The following is a 22587-nucleotide window of genomic DNA, read 5'->3' on the forward strand; positions in this document are numbered from 1 at the left end:
CTCATCCGCAGAGTGGCAGTGGTGTCAGCAACAAATAACGTCTGTCGATTAGAGGAAACAGCATTGTCTTTGTGATCTTTTTCAGACTGTGCTATTTAAGTTTGGCCCTTGAAATTTTTCCCTTGGCTTATCTTTAAGAAAATTTTTTTTAATGTTTATTTACTTTTGAGAGAGACAGAATGAGTGGGGGAGGGGCAGAGAGAGAGGGAGTCACAGAATCTAAAGCAGGCTCCAGATTTTGAGTTGTCAGCACAGAGCCTGATGTGGGGCTCGAATCACAAGCTGTGAGATCATGACCTGAGCTGAAGTCGCATGTGTAACCGACTGAGCCACCCAGGTGCCCCCCTTGGCTTAACTTTTTAAAAAATTGTTCTATTTCAAAATAACTATAGATTAGTAACAGCAAGTTACAAAGAGGTCTGTTACCTCTTCCCCCCATTCCTCCCATTTCCCCCATTGGTTATTTCTAACGTAACGCTGGTCCAACATCCAAACCAGGAATTTGGCATTGGCACAGTGTGTGTACGCAGTTCTGTGTCATTTTATCCCCTGTGTAGGTTCCTGGAGCCACCGCTGCGATCAAGATACAGACAACTCCCTGACCACAAAGATCTCCCTCATGCTAGCTTTTAATATTCACACCACCCACCTCCTCGACCCACTCCATCCCTGATCCCTGGCACCCCTAATCTCTGTGATTTTGTTTCTGTCTCCGTGATTTTGCCATTTCAAGAATTGTTACATAAATAGAATCGTGCAGTACGTGACCTTTCGAGATGGGCTTTTTTCAGTCAGCATAATGCCTTGGCTTATATTTATCTAATAAGTCTGTTACACCGACCGTCCCCAGATAAAAGTGGATTGCTTTGTGATAGCTCTTAGATGATCCCTGAATGCCAGTGTTTTATGAGTCAGTATGTATATTACACACTTTTCTTTTTGAAATTTCTTATTGGAGTATAATAAATCCTAGTGTTATGTTAGTTTCCGTTGAACTACATATTGATTAAACAGTTCTGTACATTACGCGGTGATCACCACAGAAAGTGCAGTCCCCTCGGTCACCGTACAATGTCATCACAATATTACTGCCTGTATTCCCTCTGCTGTACTTTTCATCTCTGTGACTTACTCATTTTTTTTTAGTGTTTATTTATTTATTTTGAGAGAGAGTGCGTGTGTGCATGCACATGAGTAGGGGAGGGACGGAGAGAGAGGGAAAGAATCCCAAGCCGACTCCGCGGTAACAGCACAGGGCTGGATCTCAAAACTGTGAGATCACGACCTGAGGCCAAATCAAGAGTCCACGCTTAACCGACTGAGCCCCCCAGGCGCCCCAGGATGGAAGGCTTTTTATTTACGCTACTCATTAGGCTCTCAGCTACCTTGAGAGAGAGGTTATGTCCTCGTTTTTATAGAGGAGGAAATGTTAAGTAATTTGGTCAAGGTCCCGTAGCTGTTACATGGTAGAGTTGAAATTAAACCTCTAGTCCACGTAGCTCCAAACCTTCTGTTCATTACGGCAAGCTGCAGGGTATATTAATAAATTGTATGCATGATAAATTGTATGCCAGTTACATATTTTTCATTACTCCAGTGTTTATTAAGCACCTCTTACCAACAGCAGAATTGGTCTACCAGTTAAATATACAAAGTGAGGAAAGGTACACTGAGCCCAATGGGAGCAAACTACTTAAACCTTGGTAAAAATATTCAAATAGCACAGGAGAAAATTTAGGAAGGTTAGTAGAAAACAAAACTTAATTTCAAAAATGAATGATTAAAAAAGCAAGAACGTGAGTCTGGACCAAATAGGATGTTGGCCAAATACTCAATTGTAGAATTGATGGTGTCGATATTTTTTTTAAATTTGTGGTTTTTCAGTTTGTAGCTATTTTATCTAAAAGCAAAAATTCGTGCTAACTTACAATGGTTTATCTACTAACAATGGAAAGATTACTTCTAGATGATCTTTGAAGTTATGAAATTGAAAGGTGAATGAGCCAGAATGTATAAAAATTTAGTGCAGTCGGAAGGTGCTAAATTAGTAAAAGGACACGTTTGTTGTTATATAATTTTTGGCAGGGGCAGTAGAAGTTGTGTCGACTATTCTGAAATGGAATAATAGCTAATAAGTTACGTTCAAACAAAAGACATTTGTATCTCATTTTTTGGTTTTGTTTTAAACCTGATTTATGTGTAGTCAGCCGAACGTTGATTCACTCCAGGTACTCATTTCAGACCTTCTTTATGCAAAGCATTGTGCTAGTTGCTGTGGAAATACAAGTAAGTCCACAAGGTAACTGTTCTGACTAGTGTTTCCATTCTTATCCTTCATGTTTTCCTTTCTCTTCTTCAGGAGATAAGCTGCCATGCTTTTTTAAAATAAAGCAGCAGAAGATTCTGTAATATTTACTTGATAATCTGTTGTTGCAAGTACCAGGTGCAATTTTAGAGTAGCTATAAAAAACTGTCTTTGTACATGTCTCATGCGGTTTTACTATGGGCTCTTTATTTTCAGATGATTTGAAAGGAGAACTAGAAGAATATGTCCAAAAATACCTCCCTGGAAAAATTAAAGTAATAAGAAACACAAAGCGTGAGGGACTGATTCGAGGAAGGATGATCGGAGCGGCCCACGCTACAGGTACAGCTTCCTGCCACTCTTCTCGGTGGGTGTTGAGCGACAAGGGCTTTGTCCTTAGAGCCTCATTCTGCAGAGATCGGTTGAAAAGTGAGCATCTTAAATGGACACTGTCAGCAGGAGAGACGAAGCTCGTTCGCTTTGGGAAGGGCCTCTTCGTAACGCCAACCCCTGCTGTCCCCAGACGCAGACTCCACGGAGGGGGGCTCTGGAGTCCAAGCCGATCTGTTTTCTTGGGGGCCCCTACTGTGAATTACTGCTCTGCTCCTCACGTAGGTTTGGGTGTCGTTTAACTTCCATAGAGAAGAGTCCAAGAAAAATTGTAACTGAGCTTCTGTATTTTTTTTTTAATACAACATTTAAACTACGTGTACCCAGACTGTTTGGTTTGAATTGTGCCAGTGCTTCCTTACTATGATTACATACTGCTGGTGATAGGGCATCATGGTTTTCCTTGGAGAAATGGGCTATAGTATTAAAAATTGACTTACAGGGGCACCTGGCTGGCTCAGTCAGTAGAGCATACAACTCTTGATCTCCGGGGTTGTAAGTTCAAACTCCACATTGGCTATGGAGATGACTTAAGAATAAAATCTTTAGGGGCGCCTGGGTGGCTCAGTCGGTTAAGCGGCCGACTTCGGCTCAGGTCACGATCTCGTGGTCCGTGAGTTCAAGCCCCACATCGGGCTCTGTGCTGACAGCTCGGAGCCTGGAGCCTGTTTCAGATTCTGTGTCTCCCTTTCTCTGTGACCCTCCCCTGTTCATGCTCTGTCTCTCTCTGTCTCAAAAATAAATAAACGTTAAAAAAAAATTTTTTTTAATAAAAAAAATAAAAAAGAATAAAATCTTTAAAGAATAAAAATAAATAAAAAGCAACTTACAAAACCCTAAAGGTACCTTCTTCAAAATTCCCTCTCAGTCCTTCTGATTCCATCAAAGATAAAGCCTCCATTTTACTGATACATCTTTAAAACCTTTCTAGCATATACTAATCTCCCCTTTTAAAAAGAAAGAACAGGTGTTAAGTTTCATCTTCACCAGAAAATCTGGTTAGTCCTCAGTTATACTGCATCGGTTCCGTTATATTTGTGTGTGTGTGTGTGTGTGTGTGTGTGTGTGTGTGTGTGTGTATAGGGTTACCTCTTTAAGGTTAGTGATCTTGATAAAATTTTCCCGTTAAAATTAATTTATTTAAGTTAAATGAATCCGTTTTAAGATGTTATATATATAATCTTGCAGGTAGTTGCATGGATAAGGCCAAAAAACAAACAAAACTATTAAGGTAATTTGAGAATTCTGGAACTTTGGGGGCAGGGGGCATTCCCTCATAGCGACATCTCCTACGTTCCCTGTATGCCTCTTGCATCAAGTTAAAAATGCAGGATAAAAATCTTTATGGTTTTTATTTTACTAACTAGAAGAAAGGCTACCCCATCGGCTCATGAGGGCCACTTCAGCCAACAAGGTTGGGGAATTGGAGAGACGGGAAACAAACAGGAATGAGAATGTGGCAGCTGAGTGGTGACCTCAAGGGAGAAGGGAGCCCGTGTCACTGTCGTGGCAGTCACTGATAATTGCAGTCACGTTTCTGAGTCACCGGTGAAAATACGTTCTCTGTCCTCCGTTGACTGAGGCAAGGAAGTGTACCCTACATTTAGAGGTAGTTTGATTACAGTAATTGTAATAAAAACATCCACCCACAAAGGGCCACTGTCCTTGCACCACACTCCTTACCTTTCTGTCCGGAGAACAGAATTGGTCCCGTGAGACTTGGAATCTCGTCACCGAGGAGAGTGAGTGTGTTTGCACGCGTTCCGCACTCACAGCAGTGGCTTCAGGCCCAGCTCGCGACCAGCTCCTCCCCCGCCTGCAGCAGAGGACGGGTGTAGCTGTGGGGCCGGAGGGCGGCCGGTTGTATTGCACGTCGCACGCTCCAAGCGGCCGCCTGTCGTTTGCCTCCTCAGGAGAGGTGCTGGTGTTCCTGGACAGCCACTGCGAGGTGAACGTGCTGTGGCTGCAGCCCCTGCTGGCCGCCATCCGGGAGGACCCGCGGACCGTCGTGTGCCCCGTCATTGACATCATCAGTGCGGACACGCTCGCCTACAGCTCGTCCCCCGTCGTGCGCGGAGGGTTCAACTGGGGGCTGCACTTCAAGTGGGACCTCGTGCCCCTTTCTGAGCTCGGGGGACCGGAAGGAGCCACCGCACCCATCAGGTGAGACTCCTTCTGCAGATTCGAAAACTCCTATCGGCGCTTCTTCCAAAGAGGAAAAAACATTTTACAGGTAATCCCTTCTTTGCAGGGAGCAGAAGCGTTGCAAACTCTTGAGTGCTTCCCGAATTTCATACGTCGCGCCCGCTGCTAAGGGAAGATGGGTGGCTTAGGGTTTCCAACCTAGCAAGGCAGACGAGTAGGATCGGCGGTCCCGGGCGTAACCGTGTGGCACACTCGAGCGGCGCGCCCCGTTTGCACGCTGATTATCGCACTTCCCTGTGTCGTCTACTTGCCTTCGGGTCTCTGCTCGTGTGTGTGGCGCCAGGAAGAGCGTTAGCCGTAGAAGCCGTTTCTGTAATCAGGATCTTTAGGGTGGATTCCTGCTGCACCGTCGCAGGTCGCAGCGTGTGAATTGTTTCCAGTTCCCCTTCATGTTCTCAGTATTACACATCTGCTTATATGTTATCCTTGTTTTCTGTTATAAATTTCTCGTGTAGACTTTAGAGGTTTGTCTGGGTTTCTGCTTTTTAATGTCTTTGGACCTACGGTTTGGGTTTTCTTCCTGTGGAAAAATGGCGTAGGTAAGAAGTACACACGCAAATAGGCGGACTGTGCACACGACTTAATAAATGGCTGTGATCTGAACACCCGTGCTGTCACCCGGGTCCACAGACAGCAGCCGGCTGCCCTCTGGACTCCTGTTCCGGTCCACAGCCCCCGCCCCTAGATGGGTCATCACCCTGACCTGGTCCCCGGTAATCATTTCCTCGCTTTCCTTTACTTTCACCACGTCTGTGTGCGCCCCTGAACAGTACAGTGTAGTAATTTGCCTCTTCAGGGACTTCATATAAAATGAAGCCATTGGACTCATTTTGTCTTGCTTCTTTTGCTCAACATTGCTTGAAAAAATGTGTGGGGGCTCCTGGGTGGCTCAGTCGGTTAAGCGTCCGACTTCGGCTCAGGTCATGATCTCACGGTCTGTGGGTTCGAGCCCCGCGTCGGGCTCTGTGCTGACAGCTTGGAGCCTGGAGCCTGTTTCAGATTCTGCGTCTCTCTCTCTCCCTCTCTCCCTCTCTCCCTCTCTCCCTCTCTCCCTCTCTCCCTCTCTCCCTCCCTCTCTCTCTCTCTCTCTCTCTCTGCCCTTCCCCTGCTCATGCTCTGCCTCTCTCTCTGTCAAAAATAAACATTAAAATTTTTTTTAAATTCCTGTGTGTCGCAGTGTGTAGCTGTACTTTATACAGCAGTGAAAGCGGTCACGTTCTGTTACTATGTCATAACCTATTTATCCAGTTTGCCAGTGATGGGGAGGTTGGTGGTTTTCGGTTGTTTTAATGTCACAGACGGTGCGGTTACCAGTGTTGTTTTCCATGGCTGCTGGTGTACAAGAGTGAGATCGCCTGCTTGGAGGCCTGACTCGCTTCTGCCTGTAGTAGAACCTGTGTTCCCCACACCCAAGGGACTAGAGTGCCAGTGGCTCCTCAGCTGGCCTTTGGATGCTTGCCAGCTTGCTGTCATCTGACCCACATGATGGAGGGGAGACCTCGGCCGGCTCCAGGGGCCTGGCGCGATCTTGTGGCAGAGGGTGGTCGTCTTGTCCCTCGGGCTTTGCATGAGAATCTGGTCCATGTCTTGCTGATTTCAGTGAGACCAGGGGTAGGTGCGACCCACCCTCCCCTCTGTCAGGAGCAGGGCCGCGTCTGGGGACGTCCCTCAGTGTTTCCGGTCTCTGCAACCTCACGTCCTGTGGTCGGAGGCACACGCCTTGTCCTGTCCTTTCGGACTGTCCGTGCTGTTCTTTGGGAGAAGGTGAAGCTTGCGCGGAGTGAGACGACGGAGCCCCGGCTGCCGTGTGTCCTCAGTGTTGGTGCACTTGCCAGTTTTTGCCTGTTTCATCCTCTTTATCAGCATTGGTTTTCATCGTTTTTTTTTTTTTTTAAATCAAAAAAGATTTTTTTAGTGTTTATTTAATTTTGATATAGAGAGAGACAGAGTATGAGTGGGGGAGGGGCAGAGAGAGAGGGAGACACAGAATCTGAAATGGGCTCCAGGCTCCGAGCTGTCAGCACAGAGCCTTCTCTGTTCAGTGCCTTCTCTGTCGCCCGGCTGCGGAGTGTGGTTTTTGTTACTGTGTTGCTTGGAGAAAGCTGTCACTTGCTCACTTTGAGAGCATCACCTGACACTCCTTCTTGTGCAGCGAGGACATCAGGGCCCTTTCTCCTTGTGCCACTTTCCCCCACTTTCTTCCCCTTTCTAACGTGAGCTGTTGCACTTTTATGATACCAGGGTTGCAGACTGCTTAGGTTGGATGTTTAGATTTAAAATTGTCATCCCTTTTCCTTTTCTAATACATGTATTTAAGATGATAAACTTTCTTACAGGTTTGGCAAATTATGACATATCATTTTTTACCATTCACTTTAAGATATTTTCATCGTGAGGTCTTCTCTGCCCCATAGGTTATTTAGCACTACATTTATTTATTATTTTCCAGACATATGTGGGTTTTGTAATTGTATATTCCTGGCTTAATTACACCGTGGTCAAAAAATATTCTGTATTTTAACCCTTTGAAAATTGATGAGATTTGCTTTATGGTTAAGTGCATGAGTAAATTCTGTAAATGTTTCTTGTGTGCCTGGAAAATTGGTTTTCTCTGGTTGTTAAAAATGGGATTCTGTATTAGTTTGGTCAAGTTTATTGTATTATTCAAATATTCCATACTTTGTTTAAAAAAATTTATGGAAGTGTAGCTGATATATCGTATTATATTAGTTTCAGGTGCACAGCTTAGTAATTCAACAATCCTGTACATTACACAGTGCCCACTGTGATGAGGGTTGTTATACTTTCATTTTTTAATTTACATGTTAATATCAGTTATTAAATGTGCTATGTTATGGGGCGCTGGGTAGCTCAGTCGGTTAAGCATCCAACTCTTGATTTCAGTTCAGGTCATGAGTTTGAGCCCCACATGGGGCTCTGTGCTGACAGTGTGGAGCCTACTTGAGATTTTCTCTCCGTGTCTCTCTCTCTCTGCCCTTCTCCTCCTTGTGCTCTCTCTTTCTCTCTCTCAAAATAAATGAATAAACTGAAACAAAATATATGGCATATTAAAGTTTCCCACTACAGTTGTATATTTCTCCTTGTAGTTCTTTATATGTTTTCTTCATATATTTTGAGCCTGTCTTAATGGATGTATGAGCATTTAGAATTAAATCTTTTAGAATTATTAAATCTTCTGGTAAATGAAACCCATTTATTCCAGACTTTCAGAATAGTAAAACTTTTGCATTATAGTGTGACATTAATATGACTGTTGTAGCTTTGTTTTGATTAATATTTACATTGTGTAACTTCCCTTTTGTTGTCAGTCTTTCTGGGGTCTTATATTTAGATGTGTCCCTTGTAAGCAGCATGTAGTTGCTTTTTCATATTATGATTTGTTGTTGAACCAGCATGAAAAACTTCGTTTAATTTAGTTGCTTGCATTCAATATTACTTGTATTTTGTGTTTATGATTACAATGCTACTATTTGCATTCTATCTGTTGCTTTTTTTTTTCCTGTTCTCTTTCTTTTGGTCTTGAGTTTGGATTTTTTATTATTCTGTTCCCAGCTGCCACCCTGTTATTAGATGTTATACATTCTTACATACCGTTCTTTTAGTGATTACCCCAGAGAGGATACCATACATCCTTGATTTATCAAAGTGTGACATAAATTGGTATTTCAAACAATGCAGGGATCTCAGAATATTCATTCTCCAGTTTATACCCCTCAGGTTATATTGTTGAAGAGAGAGAGAGAGAGAGAGTGTGTGTGTGTGTGTATTTTAACTGAATAAGATGTTTTTTATGTGACCATTATTTATTTAGGTTTGCCCATGTATTTCCCTTTTTATGTTACTCTTTATTCTGTCTCCATCTGCAAACTCCCACCTGGGATTATTTTCATTTTAAATGTACTTTCTTTGGTCAGACCTTCTGGTGATTACTCCTGTCCTTTTGTAAGAATGTGTTCATTCCACCGGTACTTGGAGGTGTAACTGTATGGGGTGCCCAGTTCTAGGTCGGTGGATAGATTGTTTTAGGACTTTGAAGGGGTTACTCAAGAACGTGTGGCCTCCGCTGTTTGTGGTGAGAAGCCAGCGGCAGTCTTAGTGTCAAAGTCTTAGTGACAAAGGAATTTCTTCTCTTGGTCGGAAGCGTTTTCAGATATGCCTAAGTTTGGTTTCTTTTTTGACTGTGTCTATCCACCTGCCAAATTCTGCATTCTTTTACCCTTGAATGTATTGAGCAGTTATTTTAAAGTCTCTGCCTGAGAATCACATTATTCGAAACCCCTACACAGGGGCGCCTGGGTGGCTCAGTCGGTTGAGCGTCCAACTTCGGCTCAGGTCATGATCCCACGGTTTGTGGGTTCGAGCCTCATGTCAGGCTCTGTGCTGACAGCCCAGAACCTGGAGCCTGCTTCGGATTCTGTGTCTCCCTGTCTCTCTGACCCTCCCCCTTCACGTTCTGTCTCTCTCTGTCTCAAAAATAAACAAACATTAAAAAAAACTTTAAAAGAGAAAAAAAACCCTGAACATCTGTCTCTGATGTAGATTGTTTCTCTTGTTTTTCTTTGATGTGATTAATCTTCCTGATTGCCTGGTGGTTTGTTTGGTTGCTTATTTTTGTTTGGTGACCTAGTCATGAAAAATTATGGAAATACATTCCTACCTGGGATGGTTTTCCCCCCGCAGAGAGATTTTGCTTCACTTCTGGCAGGCAGCTTGGGATGCTAGGATCCACCATCACCTTAACTCCGTTACCGGAAGTGACGCAGCTGGAAAGCGGGCACGAGTCTCTCTGAGGGCCAGCCTCCTTCAGATTCTCTCATTCAGTTTCTCAGTCCTGACAGTATTGACATTTTGGGCCAGAGACTTCCGTGAGATGGGTGCTCTGTTGTGCGTTTTAGGAACTCTGGCAGCATACCTGGTTTCAGCCCATCCGATGCCAGTAGAAATCTGCCCCTGACACACACACACACACACACACACACACGTCCCATTGTGACAGCTAAAAATGTCTCTGGACATTAATGAAATGTCTGGGGACAAATCGTCCTACCCGAGAGCTACTGGCCTAAGCCATTTGATCAGAGTTTGTCTGGTCTCCCCCGGCAGGCCCTGGAGTCCGGTTTTTATCCCGGTGGCTCTGGGAGCCTGTCAGAAGGAATGAATTCATTTCAGGTGTATTTCTAATAACAGTGGTTATAATTTAAAAAGTACTTTTGTTGCCTGGAAAAGCAGCCTTCATTTGCCAGATATGTAGTATATATCATTGGCAATCTAGAAAATTGAGTTATGTGGCCCAGCTCATTCCCTGAAGTTAGATAAAACACTTCATAATAGTTCATCTTGTTTTTGTTAGTGATGTTCCAAAGGCACACTGAATTTTTTAAGACAAAGACAGTAGTTAATTGAGTCTGTAGAATTGGTACAGAAATTATTTCCTTTTCTAGGTCACCGACAATGGCTGGAGGATTGTTTGCCATGAACAGACACTATTTCAATGAACTTGGACAGTATGACAGTGGCATGGATATCTGGGGAGGAGAAAATTTAGAAATATCATTTCGGGTAATTTTTTCATGTCTAGTTATTAACTCTGTGTGCAGTAGAATATAATTTTCATCTACAATCCCATATTTTCTGTAAATTCTCTTTGATTACCTTTGTTAACAAATTGTCCTTAATGAATGCTACTTTATCGTAATCTGTGATCTGGAGAATATCCACTCAAGGTGTGGAAAGCTTGTAAGCAGCCTTATTTTATAAGAATTCAGAAGGGAAGGCTGTGATGAATGGGTATGATTTCAGATGTCTAAATGTGCATTTAATCTAGAGTTTTGTTGCCAGTTTATTAATCTTATTTGCTAACCTAATATATATATATGTATATATATATATACATATATATATATATATATGTATATATATATATATATATGTTTAGCATGATCGGATTTCCCTGATTGGCTAAGACCATCCTGGTTCACCCCAGATCTCCCAGGAAAAGTACTAATAGCTCTGCATTCCACTTTCAGAAGTAGCTAGTGGGAGGCCTCATACATACAACTACCTGCAACTGAGGAAGGAATTCATTTTTCATAATCAGTCCTCTCCAGCTGCTAAAGTTGGAGAGATGATGGTATAGTTGGGGTCTGGGGCTCAGGGAACTGGAGGAGGTGGGGTCAGGCAGTCTTCGCAAAGGATAGAACGAGGGCAAGGGCGAGCACGCAGACTTCCGAACTTGCAGATGTCCCCCCCCCCCGCCCCCCCCCAGTCCCCACGGCGGGATCCCCATCCAGATAGTACGTGTGCGTGTGTCCTTTGGTCTTTCTGCACCGTATTGACCAGAATGTTTTTAAAAGGCAGTTTTTCCTACATAATCTTTAGAATTTTAAAGATGAAAGGAATAACGTATCATTAATTCAGTCTTCTTACTTTGGAGATAAACTAATGGAGTCCCACAAAAACTAAAATACCCAGATAATCAAGGGCAAAATTTAGACCAGAACTAAGATCTTCTGAATCTTAACCTGGAGTTATTCTGTATGTTTCCTTATTTGTGTGTATATACATGACATTAAAGTACCAGTAAACTGAAAGTAGGGGACCCGCCAGTAAGCCTTGTCTCCCTAAGTCCTGAGGATCAGGTTCCTTGATCTGTTAAAACAGCAAAGTATATGGTAAGTGTGATTTTAGACACACGGTAGTAAAAGAATATTACATCGTTTTAGAATTTAGTTTCTTCTTAAAGACATGTTGTTTTTCAAGGTACTCTTTGACAGTTCTGTAAGGCATCTTGCAAAGTTGCATGAACACCTATCTAATAATTTCATGAAAATGCATACATTGATTTCATAGCAGTTGCAGGCAACTATTAATACATGTTTTGCCCCGACCAGATCTGGATGTGTGGAGGTAAACTCTTCATCATCCCGTGCTCTAGAGTCGGACACATTTTCCGAAAAAGGCGACCGTATGGCTCTCCTGAAGGCCAGGACACCATGACCCACAACTCCTTGCGGCTGGCACACGTCTGGTTGGATGAATACAAGGTGAGGTTACGTTGTTCGGTCGGAGGGGTCGGCTGGGCGTCTGCGGGCGGCTCTGGTTACCTGCCTTTTCACTCCGGCGCATTTCTGTTGGGACAACCATGGGGCCTTCTCTCCCTACATTTCTTTTCTCTCTCGTTTTCTGTTGTGACTCTTCTTTTAATTTTCCAAGTGACCACCCTGTGAAAGGAGATTCGGCCAACACCAGAAGACGTGTTCTCTTCAGTGTCTCTGTTCCTCTCCTGTGACTCCTTCTCTTTGCCCCTTGGGGTTCGTGTGCCGGTCCTGCCACTTCCCCGTTCGACTCTGCACACGCAGGATCGTACCTCCCACTTTCTCTTCCGCTGTGCACAGCCTGTGATGATTATTTCCTTGGTCACGGATTTACTGAGGAATAATTCACAAACCATTTTATCACCCCCTAATCTCCCACAGCCCTAGACAACCACTAATCTACCCCGACTCTCTGGATCTGCCTGTTCTGGACACTTCCTACAAATGATATCCTACAGGACATGGCCTTTTGTGACCATCTTATTCAGCGTGGTGTTTTCCGGGTCATCCATACCGCACCATGTGTCGGTACTTCATTCTTTGTAATCCGGTGATACTCCCTGGCCGAAGACACCACGTTTTATCCTTTCATGAGTTGTGAAAAGCGCTGCTGTGAATACTTGCCTACAGTTGTTTGTAAACAGGCGTTTGAGCATCTACTCCGTACCGGGCTCCGTGTTAGGTTTGGGGGAGTCAGTGACGAAGGAGGGAACGCACAGTGACGACACTGTGCATTTGGGGTGTGGAGGTACGTGCTGTGGGGGTAATGAGAACCAAGCAGATCACCGCTTGGGACCGGAAGTGCAGGCTCCTGGTCACGCCTCTATCACACCGCGTGTCTCCTCCCTTGTCCCTCTTCTAGACTCTGAGCTCCTTCTCCACGGTCACCAGCTTGGAGTCATACTGTCTCTTGGCGGCCCTCAGACCCACCTGGATCCCGGCTGCCCTCCTAGGAGGATGCTGGGCCGAAGCTGTTTCCACAGTCAGATTAACACAGGACTTGCCCCTTTCACTGTGTCGGCGTTGCGCCGATGGTGTAGGAACGGTGCAAAAAATTCCACTAAATCTTGGCAAGCTCGGAGTGCCGAGATGTGGCGGACAGAGCGCTTTTCACTGCACACCGAAGCACTGTGCTTGTGGCAAGGAAAAACGTGTGCAGCTGTTCGAGTTGTGAGCTGGACTGATCACTTTTACATAAATGGAGAAAAGACTGACTCACAAACCATGGTTATTTCTGTTTGGATATTTGGCAGATAGTCTCAAAAATGAACCAACTGACCCTCTCACTTCGACAGACAGCATTTGTTGCCAATGATAAAATTCAAGCTTTCAGGTGAAAAATTAGTTTTGGAAAACTTGTATCCATCCCTGTGAGCTTACTCGCTTCCAGTACTTAAACGCTTTTCTGAGGAGATTAGGAATATTTATGAATAGAATTCTTAATACTGAAATTTGTCATTATTTGAAAGAACTTCACAACCCAGCGGAAGCAGATCTTGGATGGGTAAAAAAGGTCCAGTCACAGAGCAAGACAGCAGATTTTAACCCAACAGTAGGAAAGCTCAGGGATACAATTTAAAGGTTAGCTACGCTGTGGAATGTGAAGGGCTAGAGTTCTGGTAGAATATCAGAAAAGAATAGCCATAATTCTCTGAAAATGCTATTAAAATACTCCTTCCATCTCAAACTATATGTTTTCACATGCTCATATTTTTAAAAATGTATTTAACCAGACAACATATAATAACAGGTTGAATGCAGAATTGAGAATTCAGCTGACTTCTTTCTAGCCAGACATTAAAAAGATTTGCAAAACTGTAAAGCAATGTTACTGTTCTAAATTTCTTGTTCAAAGCATGTTTATGTTCATAGGTAATGAGTTATTTTAAAAAAAATTTTTTTTAAACGTTTATTTATTTTTGAGACAGAGAGAGACAGAGCATGAACAGGGGAGGGGCAGAGAGAGAGAGGGAGACACAGAATCTGAAACAGGCTCCAGGCTCTGAGCAGTCAGCACAGAGCCCGACGCGGGGCTTGAACTCACAGACCGTGAGATCATGACCTGAGCCGAAGTCGGACGCTTAACCGACCAAGCCACCCAGGCGCCCCGGTAATGAGTTATTTTTAAAGAGTTGACAAATGTTTTCATGTCTCTCCTGGTAAACACGAGCAGATGTAACTCACACGAACCTCCCCAGAGTCTTTGGTAATCGTTAAGATCACAGTCCTGACAGAGTCGGAGAACTGCCCCCTCGTGTGCAGCTTCCTTGATTCTGGGATCACATTTTTACATGTGTTGCCACTTCTGAGATTCGGACGTTTCCTAGAGCTTAAAATGTCTTACCATCAACGACGGACCTAATTGATAACTTCATGTTGACATCTTCTGGCAACATGAAGAAAACACCAGCGTGAAAAATACTTCAGCTCTTTAAGACTCAGGTACAATTGATAATACTTAATTTTAAACAAAAAGGCCATTCCCTTATTTTTCGTTTTTCTTTTTAAAATTCAGGAGCAGTATTTTTCCTTAAGACCTGACCTGAGGACCAAAAGTTATGGAAACATCAGTGAACGTGTTGAACTGAGGAGGAAGTTGGGCTGTAAATCATTTAAATGGTATTTGGATAATATTTACCCAGAGATGCAGATATCTGGGCCCAATGCCAAACCCCAACAACCCATTTTTATCAACAGAGGGCCAAAACGTCCCAAAGTCCTTCAGCGTGGAAGGGTAAGGAAGTAATCTTATCAGTGTTTTATTCAAAGTTGTATGATAAGACAAATGACATTTTAGACTGAAAGCATCATTTTAGTGATAGACGTTAGCTTGCTTCCATTGCATTCTTTCTGTGGGAGCTTCCTCTGCTCGGAGTGAGACCTGAGGAATGTTCCTGTCTTCACTGTTACCATTAACACCCTTCACCTGCCAGCATTCAGGAGCACACGATTCTCAAAGTGATATGCTAACTGCCGAGAGGGTGGACGTCAATGTGACTATGCGACATGCAAATAAAAGCCACAGGAGAGTGTAAAGCTCCCTGGGGAGAGTCCGGTCCCAAAAGAAAAGAAAAGGAGAAATGGGGTCACGCTCTGCTCTGTGGCCGCAGCTCCGGAACTGACTCAGAGCAAGTGAGAGATGGGGCGCGTCCTTCCAGTTCACACCCAGTGTGTAAGGACCCACGTGCCGCGCAGGAATACCCATGAGCGGCCACGTTTCTTTTGAAGTTCTTTTTCCTTCCTCCCTTTTTTGAGAGAGAGAGACAGCAAGCAGGGAAGGGCCAGAGAGGGAGAGTGGGAGACCCAGAATCTGAAGCAGGCTCCAGGCTCCGAGCTGTTAGCACAGAGCCCGATGCGGGGCTTGAACTCACGAACTATGAGATCATGACCTGAGCCGAAGTTGGATGCTTAACTGACTGAGCCACCCAGGCGCCCCCGTTCTCTTTTATTTCTTAAGGAATTTCTTCACAGTTTTACATCACTTTTAAAGTTTAGGGGTCTAGCTGTAAAGTCATACCTTTTTCTTGAATCATTTCTTAGAATTTGCTTTCTGAAAGTGTAGCTACTCTGACTGTTGCACAGTTTTCTCTTCTGTGTTCAGAAGAAGGCACTTGTCAGGACCTTTCGTGATGCCGACTGTTCCTCAGTGGCTAAAGTAAGCCTAGAGCTTTCCCCTTGTCCTCTTTATGAAAACAAAACCACCTTTTGTTTTTAAAGTAAAAACACAGCGTATGCCGATGTAGTTGTAGCCCTTTACCCAAACTGCATACTCTTTGCTGCTTTTCTGGGTCTCCCCTGTGCTGTTCCCGATCTGTGTCTCCCTCCAGTTTAGCCTGAATATTTCATTCAGTTACGTGCTGTCTGGTCGGTACCTTTAGTCTTATTTCCTTGATTTCATTTGAAGGTTCTTGAGGGCAGAGAGGTTTTAATTTCCTTCCTCCCCTAGAATAGATTAGTAAACCTATATTTTTAGAATTTCTACTTGGCATTGCCTGCATATACTGTTAAAACTGCCTTTAACCTTAAAGTCTACCGTGACACCCTTATGTACTGAAGCTAGAATTAAGGAATAAAAACATGCTTATTTTCTTAGGACCTTTGAAATTCATACCTTTGGAGTAATCGATTCACATTTCATCTAAAACTTCCTTATCTAGCATCTAAGGCATCTTCTGACAAGAGTGATCTCTCCTTTTACAGCTCTATCACCTCCAGACCAACAAGTGTCTGGTGGCCCAGGGCCGCCCGAGTCAGAAAGGAGGCCTGGTGGTGCTTAAAGCGTGTGACTACAGTGACCCCGGTCAGGTGAGCGATGGCTCTGGGCTCAGCCAGTCCTTGGAAGGTGTCCTTCCCAGAAGGGAACTTGCCCGCGGTCACGCCTGAGGAGGGAGGGGTGGACGTGAAGATTTTAATCTGACTTTTCTTAGATGATTGGAGTTGGGAATGACTTTAGAGATCAGGTAATGTAACTATTTTTGTCTCCTTTGTACATTTTTCCTACCCTCGGTCACCGTCGGGAACATTATTCGTATGTTGCAGTTACACAGGATAAACAGAACCGTGTGAAGGTCAGAAGGGGCCGAGGCAGCGCGCCTGCCTTCTGGGCGAGGACATTAGCTCTGCGGTGGATGGGTCTGTAGTGTTGTCTCTGAAATCCAGTCTCCCTGCGTTTTAGTAGTGCCTCAGGGAAACCACAACAGAGTATCCTTTGTATCATTCGCATAATCTGTGCGCCCTTTCAGTGGTATTGAAGTGGACCTAAAAATAAGCAGAAGACTTATGTCAGTTTGGAACTGTCACTTCAAGCTGTTCTGGATCTGATAACAGGCTAATATAGAGTCAGTCTCAAGATTGCCGCGCTCGAGACGGGTCACAAGGAAGTGACTTTCATGTCCACTTGAGTGGCAGGGATGGCGTCACTCAAGACCAAAAGGGTATCCGGCTTTTTAGATAGCATGTGCCCTTTGAAAGTTCACGCAAGACCTTTCATTTCTAGGAGAGCTCATGTACACCCTCCAAGATGTCACACACGCCAGAAAACGGGATTTAAAAGGGGTTTTATGCTGTGTGTGGGTATGAGAGGCATCAGGGTTGTGGACGCTGAAGTCTTTAATTACAGTGATGCTTCGGGGGTTTAGGTCACAGCAGGATGATATCACAGATTTGTTCCAGAAAACGTACTATATTTTGATCACACAGATTTGTACTAACACTGTATCCAGGAGCCACATGTAGCTCTTTAATTAAAATGAAATAAAATTAAGTCACACCAGCCGCATGTGGCTCCCATGTTGGACAACACAGATTATAAAACATCAGCAACGTTGCGGAAAGTTGCACTTATAGAATGCTTCGTGTTAATAGAGATAGCACACATACATTTTGGGCTCAGAGGTAGGAACGCTAATTGAGTACAACTATTCAGAGAAGAAAATATATTCCTTTTGGACTTAGTGATGGTGCAGGTTGGAGAATAACTTACTCATCGCACTTACCCGGTTCAGCCGATCTTTAGGCCTTTGTTCCTGAAAATAACATGAGAGACCATACAGAAGACGATCCTGAAGGATCTGCACATCTGAAGAAAACCCTGCTTCCAGGCCCGCAGGTGAAATCGTCACCTCAGTCCAAATGGCATCATGGTCTGGGATCAGAGTGCCATTTTCCACAGGGCAACGAGGTGGACCGGCTCCTGCGCGCGGACACAGCCCAGTAGAGGCCTGTCTCTGTCCGCAGGAGGCCACGCTGCGGGCTCGCGGGGCCCCTCCTGTGCTCATGCCGTCCAGGAAGGAAGGGCGCTGTGTAACTGTGAAATCCTAGAATTGGAAAAGGTCTGCCATCTTCAGTTAATTTGGCCAGTTAACAAAATGGAACCACTGTTTCTTCCTGGGATTGAACTTCCTTCTCCTGTGTCCGTTCGCACGTTCCATTTTCAGATAGCTGCGCTGACGCTGCCTCCACGTGACCCGGGTTCACTGGTCTTTCCCTGCTTTATGAGCCCGCACGGGACAACGCCATTCTTCTTCCACACACGCATGACCTGTTGTGCGGGCTGAATTTGAAAATCCAAAGCAGACCTTGGAGTTGTGATCTTTTATTTTCTTCTCTAGGTCTGGATTTATAACGAAGAGCACGAGCTGGTTTTAAATAATCTCCTTTGCCTGGATGTGTCAGAAACCCGCTCGTCAGACCCACCCCGACTCATGAAGTGCCACGGGTCAGGAGGGTCCCAGCAGTGGACCTTTGGGGTGAGGAGGTGGCTTAGTGAGGGTGGGGGGGGGGTGCGAGGAGACAGAAGGGGCTGAGGGAGGGAGCGTGACAGATGGGGTGTCCCCTGCGTAAGTAAACGATCGTGAATGTTTCACCTCGCTTCTGGATCTCTGGGACTTTGCCCCGTTCTGGCAGTACGTCTCTTCGGGTAAAGCAGCTAACTGGTGGTGTGTTCTTGCTGCCTTGTTTCCAGAGGAGTAACCGGCTGTACCAGGTGTCGGTTGGACAGTGTCTGAGAGCAGTCGACCCACTGAGTCACAAAGGCTACGTTGCCATGGCGATCTGTGACGGCTCCTCTTCACAGTGGTGGCGTTTGGAAGGTTAAAGTGGCTGCTGTGCCGGAATATGGTAATCCATCAGCATCGGCCTCCTCTGTAAGGCGTGAGGCTTGAGAAGTTGCTGGTACAAGAAAATCCCTGAACTGATTTCCCAATTAAGTAGAACCATTTTTGAGAAGGTGAGACAGCAGATACACTAGAGACTGGAGCCCAGAGTGGTCATCAAGGGAGTGAGGAAGTATGTTTTACCAAGACATTAACATCATTTCTGAGCTGCTAAGGAATTTCTTGCTTATGGTGAGAAACTAGAATACAATTTTAACTCTATAAAGGGTCAGGTATGTACAGAAAGACAAACCCAGGAAATTGAACAGAAATGTCAAACTTTTATTTATGCTTCTTTTTAATCCCTTGAATAATGGAATGGCGTTTGTCTGATCAGGAACTTGTCATGATTTCCTTTTTTAGAAGGACTTCATAGGAAACAGATTTTTTTTTTACTTCTATTATCATGTCTTAAAATAATTTTAAAGACTGAATCCACATTGCTTTTAACTTCAGAAGGCCTCATTTATAAGATTATATATTTAAGAGGCAGTTAACTGTTATAAATTATTTTGATGAACTATGGTACTATCTACATTTAAAATAAAGGGTTCTTTTGATGATTTACCTGGGACTTGTCTGCTCTTCTTGGGTTGGGGTCTCTGGTCCGTGTTGTGCTGTGTATGTGTCACACGGTGAGCAGGATAGCTGGTTCAGCTGATGAACCAATAAGCAAGGTCGCAGCCCTGACCCCAGGAGTGGCCCCATCCCTTAGCTTGAACTCTGTGAATTTGACGTTGAATGTCTGAATTTGGATAGTTTCTGTTAAAGCTGCCTATGAATCATCCAGGAAGAGTTGTTAAATAGGCAGCTGGATACAGAGGTCAGGATAGTAGAAATACAAATTTAGATTACTGATTCAATTTCTTTGCTGGTAACTGGTCTGCTCAAAATTTCTATTCCTGCCTTTATCCATTTCTTCTGAGTTGTCTAATTTATTGGCCTGTAGGTTCTCATAATGTAGCGGTTGTTTGTATTTCTGTGGCGTTGGTGGTTGTTTCTCTTCTTTCATTAGTGAATTTCTTTATTTGGGTCCTCTTTTTATGAATCTGGCTAGAGGCTTATCAATTTTATTGATCTTGAAGAACCAGCTCATGGTTTCACTGAGCTGTTTGTTTTATTTCTGCTCTAATCTTTCTTATTCCCTTCCTTTTGCTGGGTTTGGGTTTTTTTAATTCTTTTTCTGGCTTCTTTAGGTGTATGTTGAAGTTGTTTGAGATTTTTCTTGCTTCTTGAGATAGGCCTGTATTGGTATAACTTCCCTCTAAGCTTTTGCTGCATCTCAAAGATTTTGAACTGTTGTGTTTTCACGTTCATTTGTTTGCATGTAATTTTTGATTTTTTTTAATTTCTTGGTTGACCCCATTCATTGATTACTGATTCAATTTCATGGAGGCTACAGAACAAAAAATGCCGAAGAAACAAAAGTTTAGGATCAGATGGCTTCACAGGTAAATCCTATCAAACAAACATTTAAAGAGTAAATACCTATTCTTCTCAAATTATTCCAAGAAATAGAGGAAGGAAAATCATCCTATTCATTCTATGAAGTATCACGCTGATACCAAAATCAGATAAAGACACCACAAAAGAGAGAACTATAGGCCAAGATCTCTGATCAACATGGATGCAAAATTCCTCAACCAAATATCAGCAAACCAAATCCAATGATACATTAAAAAAATCCTACACCATGATCAAGTGGGATTTATTCCCAGGATGCAAGGAGGGTTCGATATTCGCAAAACCATCAGTGTGATAACATCACATCAATAAGAGGGTTAAAACCATATGTTCAATAGCTGCAGAAAAAGCACCAAAGTAAAACATCCATTCGTGATAAAAACCCTGTGCAGAGTAGGTCTAGAGGGAACATACATCAATATAATAAAGACATATGTGGAAAAACCCACAGCCAATATCAAGACAAGGATGTCCACTCTTAACCACTTTTATTCCCTGTAGTACTGGAAATCCTAGCCACAGTAATTAGACAACATAAATAAAAGGCATCCAAATTGATAAGTAAAACTATTTACAGATGATATGACACTCTACGTAGAAAACCCAAAAGACTCCACCACAAAACTACTAGAACTGTTAAGTGAATTCAGTAAAGTCACAGGATACAAAAGCAAACTACAAAAATTGGTTGCATTCCTATACACTAATGAAACAGAAAGAAATTAAGAAATCCCATTTATAATTGCACCCCCCCCCCCAAAAAAATCTAGAAATAAACATAACGAAAGAGGTGAAAGACTTGCACTCTGAAAACTACAAAACACTGAAAGAAATTCAAGATGACCAAATGTCTATACTACATAAAGCAATCTACAAACTGAACACAATCCCTATCAAAATACCAATAGCATTTTTCACATAGCTAGAACAAACAATCCTAAAATTTGTATGGATCCATAAAAGACTTCAAACAGCCAAAGCATCTTGAAAAAGAAAAAAAGATACCACAATTCCAGATTTCAAGTTCTATACAAAGTGCAAGCAATTAAAATAGTACGGTACTGGCATAAAAAGAGACACAGATCAGTGGAATAGAATAAAAAAAAAGAAATCAATCTACAATCGTATGGTCAATCTTTGACAAAGGAGGAATAAAGACCGTCTCTTTCACAAGTGGTGTTGGGAAAACTGGACAGCTACAGGCAAAAGAATGAAAGTGGGCCACTCTCTTACACCACACACAAGTCCAAATGGATTAAAGACCTAATTGTGAGAACTGAAACTATAAAAATCCTTGAAGAGACCACAGACAGTAATTTCTCTGACATTGGCCGTAGCAATATTCTTCTAGATAGTTTTCCTGAGGCAAGGGAAATAAAAGTAAAAATATTGAGACTACATCAAAATAAAAGTCTTCAGCATAGCAAAAGAAACAAAAGGCAACCTACTGAATGGGAGAAGATATTTACAAATGTCATATCCAAAATGATACAACTCAACATCCATAAAACAATTGAATTAGAAATGAGAAGACATGAACGGACATTTTTCTAAAGAAGACATTCAAATGTCCAACAGACACGTGAAAAGATGCTCAACATCACTCATCAGAGAAATGCAAACCAAAACCACAATGAGCTGTCACCTCACACCTGACAGAATGGCTAATCCAAAAACATAAGAAACAAGTGTTGGCCAGGGTGTGGGAAAAGCACTCCTGCACTGTTGGTAGAAATGCAAGTTGGTGCAGCCACTGTGGAAAACAGTATGGAGGGTCCTCAGAAAATTAAACATAGAACTACCTAGTGGCCCGGTAATCGCACTACTAGGTATTTACCCCAAAATACAAAAAGCACTAATTTGAAGGGACACACACATCCCTAAGTTTATTGCAGCATTATTCACAATAGCCAAATTATGAAAGTAGCCCAGGTGTCCACTGATAAATGAAGATGTGATGTGTGTGTGTATATGTCTACATGTACACATACATATACATACAGACACACACACATACATACGATGGAATATTCAGACATCAAGAAGAATGAAATCTTGCCATTTGCAACAACATGGATGGAGCTAGAGAATACAATGCTAAGTGAAATTGGTCAGAGAAAGAGAAATACCATAGATCTCATTCACGTGGAATATAAGAAACAAATGAGCAAAGGAAAAAGACGAAGAAACACTTTTTTAATTAAAAAAAATTTTAGAGAGAGTGCAAGTTGAGGTAGAGGGGGAGAAGGAGAGAGAGAATCTTAAGCAGACTCCACCCTTAGCACAGAGCCCGATGCAGGGCTCAATCCCACAACCCTGGGATCGTGACCTGAGCTGAAATCGAGAGCTGGACGTTCAACCTACTGAGCCACCCAGGCACCCCAAAGCACTCTTAATATAGAGAACACACTGCTGGTTACCAGAGGGGAGGTGAATGGGGCGTGGCCGAAACAGG

At 43.3% G+C, this 22587-nt stretch overlaps 1 protein-coding gene and 1 long non-coding RNA gene across 6 annotated transcripts in view; one reads left to right on the plus strand and one right to left on the minus strand.

The window, feature by feature from the left end:
• Positions 1-19235, plus strand: part of GALNT11 (polypeptide N-acetylgalactosaminyltransferase 11) — a 42846-nt gene extending 23611 nt beyond the window's left edge. For all 5 annotated transcript variants that reach the window (XM_060633451.3, XM_060633452.3, XM_060633453.3 and 2 more), the window contains exons 5-12: positions 2522-2647; positions 4609-4858; positions 10363-10480; positions 11812-11964; positions 14531-14749; positions 16216-16320; positions 18126-18263; positions 18479-19235. In XM_060633451.3, coding sequence (XP_060489434.2) covers positions 2522-2647; positions 4609-4858; positions 10363-10480; positions 11812-11964; positions 14531-14749; positions 16216-16320; positions 18126-18263; positions 18479-18610 — 1241 coding nt within the window. In that variant the 3' untranslated portion in view covers positions 18611-19235. The remainder of the gene's footprint in view (positions 1-2521; positions 2648-4608; positions 4859-10362; positions 10481-11811; positions 11965-14530; positions 14750-16215; positions 16321-18125; positions 18264-18478) is intronic.
• On the minus strand, positions 15444-18126 carry LOC132679696 (uncharacterized). Its single transcript, XR_009610278.3, has 2 exons — positions 17511-18126; positions 15444-16773 (listed from the first exon to the last, which is right to left on the minus strand). It is a non-coding gene; the product is annotated as an uncharacterized LOC132679696 (long non-coding RNA).
• Positions 19236-22587: the final 3352 nt, after the last annotated feature.

Source organism: Panthera onca, chromosome A2 (genome assembly GCF_046562875.1).
Source record: "Panthera onca isolate mPanOnc1 chromosome A2, mPanOnc1 haplotype 2, whole genome shotgun sequence".
Lineage (NCBI taxonomy): Eukaryota > Metazoa > Chordata > Mammalia > Carnivora > Felidae > Panthera > Panthera onca.